The sequence below is a fragment of the Pygocentrus nattereri genome, chromosome 6 (assembly GCF_015220715.1).
Source record: "Pygocentrus nattereri isolate fPygNat1 chromosome 6, fPygNat1.pri, whole genome shotgun sequence".
Classification (NCBI taxonomy): Eukaryota; Metazoa; Chordata; class Actinopteri; order Characiformes; family Serrasalmidae; genus Pygocentrus; species Pygocentrus nattereri.
In genome coordinates, this window is record NC_051216.1 from 48951683 (window position 1) to 48961872 (window position 10190).

A 10190-nucleotide genomic window follows, 5' to 3' on the forward strand; every position below is an offset into this window, starting at 1 on the left:
TCCTCTTTGCACTGATCATAAAAAGAGTAGCCTTTCATTACATCACCATGATTTGCATGCTACATACATTTTCATTTCTGGACTTCTCTATATACCAGGGAGAATTTGGAACAGCTTTGAAGAAAATCAGGCCCGTAAAAGACTGAGTGACATGGATTAATACTCGGTTTGTCTTACCTATCTGGGTTGGAGAGACAGTTTTGGTCTCTTCGCGTACGGTGTTAATTCTGGAGAAAAGCTGCTCTTGGACAGTGGGGAGATTAGCAAAGTCTGTCACTGAGAGTGCAGAACTAGGGTCATATGAGATCTTCTGCAATTCTCTACTATCGGAGCCCCTTGATCCTACGGCGAAGGTCAAGACTCCAAGCTCCTTCAGGGAAGAGGCTGGCATGTCAATGTTATCAAACGACCTTCCGCCACTCAACAAAATCAGTAACTGAGGCACACCCTCTAGACGTCTGCTTCCGGAAGAGGCAGTGAAGACGTTGTCTCTCACATACTGGAGAGCTGCTCCTGTATTGAGGGGTCGCCCCCCTCTGTGCCGTAGACCTCTAACAGTGTTGAGAACGCTCTCCTTTGTTGTGTACGTGTTAAGATAGAAATGGGCCTCTGGCTCTCTGCTGAACTGGACTACCGACACACGGTCTCTCCTGTCTGACACGTTCAACCTGTCCACCATTCTTTGCACAAAGTCACGCATTGCAGGGAAAGAATCCCTAGTGCCATCTGAACCATCCAAAAGGAACACTACATCTCTCCTGGTCATTCTTCTTTCCGCTACAGGTAGTGAAAAACAAAACAAAAGTCAAATAAACCTTCACTGCTTGTTTTTCAAAATCACCTGACTCACTTAATAGAAACTCTGAATGCACAAATTGACCTATCGTTCTCCCCGCAAATGGCTGTGCGGGCAACCTGAAAATATCTGTGACAATCTGTCTTACCTATGACTGTAGGTTTCACCGGCGTCACATATGAAACTGCGCTTGCGAGAGTGGACAAAAACTGCTGCTGGACAGCGGGAAGGTCAGAGATCTCAGAAATAGACTGAGCATATGAAGGATCACTGACAATTCTCTGAATCTCTCTGCTCGAATTCCTGGTGCCAACACCAAGAATCAAGACCTCACTTTCTTTCAAAGCAGAGGCAGGTGTATCAACATTATCATTTGACCTTGATCCACTGAGCAAAATGAGAATCTGAGGGACACCCTGTTGACTTCTACTGCCAGCAGAGGAAGTGAAGACATTGTCTCTCACATACTGAAGAGCTGACCCAGTGTTGAGGGGTCTGCCACCTCTGTGCCTTAGAGTCTTGATGGTGTCGAGGACGTCTGTCTCTTCCGAGTAAGTATTTAGATAGAAATGGGTCTCAGGATCTCTACTGTACTGCACCACTGAAACACGGTCCCTGTTCTCCTCAACGTTGAGTTTTTCAACTACTTTTTGTACAAAGTCAAGCATGGCTGGGAATCCATTCCTAGTGCCATCTGAACCATCCAGCAGGAAGACAACATCCTTTCTGCTGATGTCAAATTCAACTGGAAAGAGAACAATGCCATTTGTTAACATGCATCAATTTGAGGTCTATAGGACATAGAGAAATTTCTTTCATTGCCTATTTTATAGTCTGGCTTTTTATTAAGAAAAAAAAAACCCAAACCTATTGTTAGGTTAATCGTATTAAAATAATTCTTTCACGCAGTCATACCAGTAGGAGTTGGTGATGCTGGAGTGATGGGAACAGAAACAGCCTCTACAGTGTTGACAAGCTGCTCTTGGACATTTGGGAGCTCAGTGAAATCTGACACAGACAGAGCGTATTTAGGCTCATGTGAAATCTTCTGCAGTTCTCTGCTGTCGGAGCCTCGTGATCCTATTGTGAATATCAAGACTCCCAGATCTTTCAGAGCAGAGGCCGGGACATCAACATTGTCAAATGACCTTGCGCCACTCAGAAGGATCAGTATTTGTGGCACACCCTCTAGTCGTCTGCTGCCTGAGGAGGCAGTGAAGACATTGTCTCTAACGTACTGGAGAGCCGCCCCCGTGTTCAGGGGTCTTCCTCCTTTGTGCCTCAGAACACTAACCGTGTCCACTATGTCATCCTTTCTTGTGTACGTGTTTAGATAGAAATGTGTCTCAGGATCTCTGCTGAACTGGACTACAGAAACACGGTCTTTGTCCTCAGCCACATTCAACTTCTCCATCACTCTTAGCACAAAGTCCTTCATTGCAGGGAACCCACTGCGTGTGCCATCTGACCCATCCAGCAGGAAAACAACATCTCTCCTTTGTGCTTCAGGCTCAACTACAGAAATTGAGGTTGAAAAGGCAGAGCACTGTAAACAAGCTCACAATACTATTTTCCTCTTTGCACTGATCATAAAAAGAGTAGCCTTTCATTACATCACCATGATTTGCATGCTACATACATTTTCATTTCTGGACTTCTCTATATACCAGGGAGAATTTGGAACAGCTTTGAAGAAAATCAGGCCCGTAAAAGACTGAGTGACATGGATTAATACTCGGTTTGTCTTACCTATCTGTGTTGGAGAGACAGTTTTGGTCTCTTCGCGTACGGTGTTAATTCTGGAGAAAAGCTGCTCTTGGACAGTGGGGAGATTAGCAAAGTCTGTCACTGAGAGTGCAGAACTAGGGTCATATGAGATCTTCTGCAATTCTCTACTATCGGAGCCCCTTGATCCTACGGCGAAGGTCAAGACTCCAAGCTCCTTCAGGGAAGAGGCTGGCATGTCAATGTTATCAAACGACCTTCCGCCACTCAACAAAATCAGTAACTGAGGCACACCCTCTAGACGTCTGCTTCCGGAAGAGGCAGTGAAGACGTTGTCTCTCACATACTGGAGAGCTGCTCCTGTATTGAGGGGTCGCCCCCCTCTGTGCCGTAGACCTCTAACAGTGTTAAGAACGCTCTCCTTTGTTGTGTACGTGTTAAGATAGAAATGGGCTTCTGGCTCTCTGCTGAACTGGACTACCGACACACGGTCTCTCCTGTCTGACACGTTCAACCTGTCCACCATTCTTTGCACAAAGTCACGTATTGCAGGGAAAGAATCCCTAGTGCCATCTGAACCATCCAAAAGGAACACTACATCTCTCCTGGTCATTCTTCTTTCCGCTACAGGTAGTGAAAAACAAAACAAAAGTCAAATAAACCTTCACTGCTTGTTTTTCAAAATCACCTGACTCACTTAATAGAAACTCTGAATGCACAAATTGACCTATCGTTCTCCCCGCAAATGGCTGTGCGGGCAACCTGAAAATATCTGTGACAATCTGTCTTACCTATGACTGTAGGTTTCACCGGCGTCACATATGAAACTGCGCTTGCGAGAGTGGACAAAAACTGCTGCTGGACAGCGGGAAGGTCAGAGATCTCAGAAATAGACTGAGCATATGAAGGATCACTGACAATTCTCTGAATCTCTCTGCTCGAATTCCTGGTGCCAACACCAAGAATCAAGACCCCACTTTCTTTCAAAGCAGAGGCAGGTGTATCAACATTATCGTTTGACCTTGATCCACTGAGCAAAATGAGAATCTGAGGGACACCCTGTTGACTTCTACTGCCAGCAGAGGAAGTGAAGACATTGTCTCTCACATACTGAAGAGCTGACCCAGTGTTGAGGGGTCTGCCACCTCTGTGCCTTAGAGTCTTGATGGTGTCGAGGACGTCTGTCTCTTCCGAGTAAGTATTTAGATAGAAATGGGTCTCAGGATCTCTACTGTACTGCACCACTGAAACACGGTCCCTGTTCTCCTCAACGTTGAGTTTTTCAACTACTTTTTGTACAAAGTCAAGCATGGCTGGGAATCCATTCCTAGTGCCATCTGAACCATCCAGCAGGAAGACAACATCCCTTCTGCTGATGTCAAATTCAACTGGAAAGAGAACAATGCCATTTGTTAACATGCATCAATTTGAGGTCTAAAGGGCATAGAGAAATTTCTTTCATTGCCTATTTTATAGTCTGGCTTTTTATTAAGAAAAAAAAAACCCAAACCTATAGTTAGGTTAATCGTATTAAAATAATTCTTTCACGCAGTCATACCAGTAGGAGTTGGTGATGCCGGAGTGATGGGAACAGAAACAGCCTCTACAGTGTTGACAAGCTGCTCTTGGACATTTGGGAGCTCAGTGAAATCTGACACAGACAGAGCGTATTTAGGCTCATGTGAAATCTTCTGCAGTTCTCTGCTGTCGGAGCCTCGTGATCCTATTGTGAATATCAAGACTCCCAGATCTTTCAGAGCAGAGGCCGGGACATCAACATTGTCAAATGACCTTGCGCCACTCAGAAGGATCAGTATTTGTGGCACACCCTCTAGTCGTCTGCTGCCTGAGGAGGCAGTGAAGACATTGTCTCTAACGTACTGGAGAGCCGCCCCCGTGTTCAGGGGTCTTCCTCCTTTGTGCCTCAGAACACTAACCGTGTCCACTATGTCATCCTTTCTTGTGTACGTGTTTAGATAGAAATGTGTCTCAGGATCTCTGCTGAACTGGACTACAGAAACACGGTCTTTGTCCTCAGCCACATTCAACTTCTCCATCACTCTTAGCACAAAGTCCTTCATTGCAGGGAACCCACTGCGTGTGCCATCTGACCCATCCAGCAGGAAAACAACATCTCTCCTTTGTGCTTCAGGCTCAACTACAGAAATTGAGGTTGAAAAGGCAGAGCACTGTAAACAAGCTCACAATACTATTTTCCTCTTTGCACTGATCATAAAAAGAGTAGCCTTTCATTACATCACCAAGTCAAATAAACCTTCACTGCTTGTTTTTCAAAATCACCTGACTCACTTAATAGAAACTCTGAATGCACAAATTGACCTATCGTTCTCCCCGCAAATGGCTGTGCGGGCAACCTGAAAATATCTGTGACAATCTGTCTTACCTATGACTGTAGGTTTCACCGGCGTCACATATGAAACTGCGCTTGCGAGAGTGGACAAAAACTGCTGCTGGACAGCGGGAAGGTCAGAGATCTCAGAAATAGACTGAGCATATGAAGGATCACTGACAATTCTCTGAATCTCTCTGCTCGAATTCCTGGTGCCAACACCAAGAATCAAGACCCCACTTTCTTTCAAAGCAGAGGCAGGTGTATCAACATTATCGTTTGACCTTGATCCACTGAGCAAAATGAGAATCTGAGGGACACCCTGTTGACTTCTACTGCCAGCAGAGGAAGTGAAGACATTGTCTCTCACATACTGAAGAGCTGACCCAGTGTTGAGGGGTCTGCCACCTCTGTGCCTTAGAGTCTTGATGGTGTCGAGGACGTCTGTCTCTTCCGAGTAAGTATTTAGATAGAAATGGGTCTCAGGATCTCTACTGTACTGCACCACTGAAACACGGTCCCTGTTCTCCTCAACGTTGAGTTTTTCAACTACTTTTTGTACAAAGTCAAGCATGGCTGGGAATCCATTCCTAGTGCCATCTGAACCATCCAGCAGGAAGACAACATCCTTTCTGCTCATGTCAAAATCAACTGGAAAGAGAACAATGCCATTTGTTAACATGCATCAATTTGAGGTCTAAAGGACATAGAGAAATTTCTTTCATTGCCTATTTTATAGTCTGGCTTCAATTAAGAAAAAAAAAAAAGGTTAATCGTATTAAAATAATTCTTTCACGCAGTCATACCAGTAGGAGTTGGTGATGCTGGAGTGATGGGAACAGAAACAGCCTCTACAGTGTTGACAAGCTGCTCTTGGACATTTGGGAGCTCAGTGAAATCTGACACAGACAGAGCGTATTTAGGCTCATGTGAAATCTTCTGCAGTTCTCTGCTGTCGGAGCCTCGTGATCCTATTGTGAATATCAAGACTCCCAGATCTTTCAGAGCAGAGGCCGGGACATCAACATTGTCAAATGACCTTGCGCCACTCAGAAGGATCAGTATTTGTGGCACACCCTCTAGTCGTCTGCTGCCTGAGGAGGCAGTGAAGACATTGTCTCTAACGTACTGGAGAGCCGCCCCCGTGTTCAGGGGTCTTCCTCCTTTGTGCCTCAGAACACTAACCGTGTCCACTATGTCATCCTTTCTTGTGTACGTGTTTAGATAGAAATGTGTCTCAGGATCTCTGCTGAACTGGACTACAGAAACACGGTCTTTGTCCTCAGCCACATTCAACTTCTCCATCACTCTTAGCACAAAGTCCTTCATTGCAGGGAACCCACTGCGTGTGCCATCTGACCCATCCAGCAGGAAAACAACATCTCTCCTTTGTGCTTCAGGCTCAACTACAGAAATTGAGGTTGAAAAGGCAGAGCACTGTAAACAAGCTCACAATACTATTTTCCTCTTTGCACTGATCATAAAAAGAGTAGCCTTTCATTACATCACCATGATTTGCATGCTACATACATTTTCATTTCTGGACTTCTCTATATACCAGGGAGAATTTGGAACAGCTTTGAAGAAAATCAGGCCCGTAAAAGACTGAGTGACATGGATTAATACTCGGTTTGTCTTACCTATCTGTGTTGGAGAGACAGTTTTGGTCTCTTCGCGTACGGTGTTAATTCTGGAGAAAAGCTGCTCTTGGACAGTGGGGAGATTAGCAAAGTCTGTCACTGAGAGTGCAGAACTAGGGTCATATGAGATCTTCTGCAATTCTCTACTATCGGAGCCCCTTGATCCTACGGCGAAGGTCAAGACTCCAAGCTCCTTCAGGGAAGAGGCTGGCATGTCAATGTTATCAAACGACCTTCCGCCACTCAACAAAATCAGTAACTGAGGCACACCCTCTAGACGTCTGCTTCCGGAAGAGGCAGTGAAGACGTTGTCTCTCACATACTGGAGAGCTGCTCCTGTATTGAGGGGTCGCCCCCCTCTGTGCCGTAGACCTCTAACAGTGTTGAGAACGCTCTCCTTTGTTGTGTACGTGTTAAGATAGAAATGGGCTTCTGGCTCTCTGCTGAATTGGACTACCGACACACGGTCTCTCCTGTCTGACACGTTCAACCTGTCCACCATTCTTTGCACAAAGTCACGCATTGCAGGGAAAGAATCCCTAGTGCCATCTGAACCATCCAAAAGGAACACTACATCTCTCCTGGTCATTCTTCTTTCCGCTACAGGTAGTGAAAAACAAAACAAAAGTCAAATAAACCTTCACTGCTTGTTTTTCAAAATCACCTGACTCACTTAATAGAAACTCTGAATGCACAAATTGACCTATCGTTCTCCCCGCAAATGGCTGTGCGGGCAACCTGAAAATATCTGTGACAATCTGTCTTACCTATGACTGTAGGTTTCACCGGCGTCACATATGAAACTGTGCTTGCGAGAGTGGACAAAAACTGCTGCTGGACAGAGGGAAGGTCAGAGATCTCAGAAATAGACTGAGCATATGAAGGATCACTGACAATTCTCTGAATCTCTCTGCTCGAATTCCTGGTGCCAACACCAAGAATCAAGACCCCACTTTCTTTCAAAGCAGAGGCAGGTGTATCAACATTATCGTTTGACCTTGATCCACTGAGCAAAATGAGAATCTGAGGGACACCCTGTTGACTTCTACTGCCAGCAGAGGAAGTGAAGACATTGTCTCTCACATACTGAAGAGCTGACCCAGTGTTGAGGGGTCTGCCACCTCTGTGCCTTAGAGTCTTGATGGTGTCGAGGACGTCTGTCTCTTCCGAGTAAGTATTTAGATAGAAATGGGTCTCAGGATCTCTACTGTACTGCACCACTGAAACACGGTCCCTGTTCTCCTCAACGTTGAGTTTTTCAACTACTTTTTGTACAAAGTCAAGCATGGCTGGGAATCCATTCCTAGTGCCATCTGAACCATCCAGCAGGAAGACAACATCCCTTCTGCTGATGTCAAATTCAACTGGAAAGAGAACAATGCCATTTGTTAACATGCATCAATTTGAGGTCTAAAGGGCATAGAGAAATTTCTTTCATTGCCTATTTTATAGTCTGGCTTTTTATTAAGAAAAAAAAAACCCAAACCTATAGTTAGGTTAATCGTATTAAAATAATTCTTTCACGCAGTCATACCAGTAGGAGTTGGTGATGCCGGAGTGATGGGAACAGAAACAGCCTCTACAGTGTTGACAAGCTGCTCTTGGACATTTGGGAGCTCAGTGAAATCTGACACAGACAGAGCGTATTTAGGCTCATGTGAAATCTTCTGCAGTTCTCTGCTGTCGGAGCCTCGTGATCCTATTGTGAATATCAAGACTCCCAGATCTTTCAGAGCAGAGGCCGGGACATCAACATTGTCAAATGACCTTGCGCCACTCAGAAGGATCAGTATTTGTGGCACACCCTCTAGTCGTCTGCTGCCTGAGGAGGCAGTGAAGACATTGTCTCTAACGTACTGGAGAGCCGCCCCCGTGTTCAGGGGTCTTCCTCCTTTGTGCCTCAGAACACTAACCGTGTCCACTATGTCATCCTTTCTTGTGTACGTGTTTAGATAGAAATGTGTCTCAGGATCTCTGCTGAACTGGACTACAGAAACACGGTCTTTGTCCTCAGCCACATTCAACTTCTCCATCACTCTTAGCACAAAGTCCTTCATTGCAGGGAACCCACTGCGTGTGCCATCTGACCCATCCAGCAGGAAAACAACATCTCTCCTTTGTGCTTCAGGCTCAACTACAGAAATTGAGGTTGAAAAGGCAGAGCACTGTAAACAAGCTCACAATACTATTTTCCTCTTGCACTGATCATAAAAAGAGTAGCCTTTCATTACATCACCATGATTTGCATGCTACATACATTTTCATTTCTGGACTTCTCTATATACCAGGGAGAATTTGGAACAGCTTTGAAGAAAATCAGGCCCGTAAAAGACTGAGTGACATGGATTAATACTCGGTTTGTCTTACCTATCTGTGTTGGAGAGACAGTTTTGGTCTCTTCGCGTACGGTGTTAATTCTGGAGAAAAGCTGCTCTTGGACAGTGGGGAGATTAGCAAAGTCTGTCACTGAGAGTGCAGAACTAGGGTCATATGAGATCTTCTGCAATTCTCTACTATCGGAGCCCCTTGATCCTACGGCGAAGGTCAAGACTCCAAGCTCCTTCAGGGAAGAGGCTGGCATGTCAATGTTATCAAACGACCTTCCGCCACTCAACAAAATCAGTAACTGAGGCACACCCTCTAGACGTCTGCTTCCGGAAGAGGCAGTGAAGACGTTGTCTCTCACATACTGGAGAGCTGCTCCTGTATTGAGGGGTCGCCCCCCTCTGTGCCGTAGACCTCTAACAGTGTTGAGAACGCTCATCCTTTGTTGTGTACGTGTTAAGATAGAAATGGGCCTCTGGCTCTCTGCTGAACGGACTACCGACACACGGTCTCTCCTGTCTGACACGTTCAACCTGTCCACCATTCTTTGCACAAAGTCACGCATTGCAGGGAAAGAATCCCTAGTGCCATCTGAACCATCCAAAAGGAACACTACATCTCTCCTGGTCATTCTTCTTTCCGCTACAGGTAGTGAAAAACAAAACAAAAGTCAAATAAACCTTCACTGCTTGTTTTCAAAATCACCTGACTCACTTAATAGAAACTCTGAATGCACAAATTGACCTATCGTTCTCCCCGCAAATGGCTGTGCGGGCAACCTGAAAATATCTGTGACAATCTGTCTTACCTATGACTGTAGGTTTCACCGGCGTCACATATGAAACTGTGCTTGCGAGAGTGGACAAAAACTGCTGCTGGACAGAGGGAAGGTCAGAGATCTCAGAAATAGACTGAGCATATGAAGGATCACTGACAATTCTCTGAATCTCTCTGCTCGAATTCCTGGTGCCAACACCAAGAATCAAGACCCCACTTTCTTTCAAAGCAGAGGCAGGTGTATCAACATTATCGTTTGACCTTGATCCACTGAGCAAAATGAGAATCTGAGGGACACCCTGTTGACTTCTACTGCCAGCAGAGGAAGTGAAGACATTGTCTCTCACATACTGAAGAGCTGACCCAGTGTTGAGGGGTCTGCCACCTCTGTGCCTTAGAGTCTTGATGGTGTCGAGGACGTCTGTCTCTTCCGAGTAAGTATTTAGATAGAAATGGGTCTCAGGATCTCTACTGTACTGCACCACTGAAACACGGTCCCTGTTCTCCTCAACGTTGAGTTTTTCAACTACTTTTTGTACAAAGTCAAGCATGGCTGGGAATCCATTCCTAGTGCCAT

General features: G+C 45.4%; 1 protein-coding gene across 17 annotated transcripts in view; it reads right to left on the reverse strand.

Annotated features, from left to right (window-relative positions):
• The window catches only part of col6a3 (collagen, type VI, alpha 3), a 61535-nt gene extending 51345 nt beyond the window's left edge, over positions 1-10190 (reverse strand). For 11 of the 17 annotated variants that reach the window (XM_037539046.1, XM_037539050.1, XM_037539049.1 and 8 more), the window contains exons 1-12: positions 9645-10190; positions 8046-8645; positions 7279-7875; positions 6512-7111; positions 5678-6277; positions 4926-5522; positions 4080-4679; positions 3313-3909; positions 2546-3145; positions 1712-2311; positions 945-1541; positions 178-777 (exon numbers count right to left, since the gene is read on the reverse strand). In XM_037539046.1, the coding sequence (XP_037394943.1) occupies positions 178-777; positions 945-1541; positions 1712-2311; positions 2546-3145; positions 3313-3909; positions 4080-4679; positions 4926-5522; positions 5678-6277; positions 6512-7111; positions 7279-7875; positions 8046-8645; positions 9645-10164 (7108 nt within the window). In that variant the 5' untranslated portion in view covers positions 10165-10190. Of the gene's footprint in view, positions 1-177; positions 778-944; positions 1542-1711; positions 2312-2545; positions 3146-3312; positions 3910-4079; positions 4680-4925; positions 5523-5677; positions 6278-6511; positions 7112-7278; positions 7876-8045; positions 8646-8878; positions 9266-9644 lie in introns of those variants that run through there. The other 6 variants (XM_037539042.1, XM_037539043.1, XM_037539044.1 and 3 more) reach the window with 6 other exon arrangements.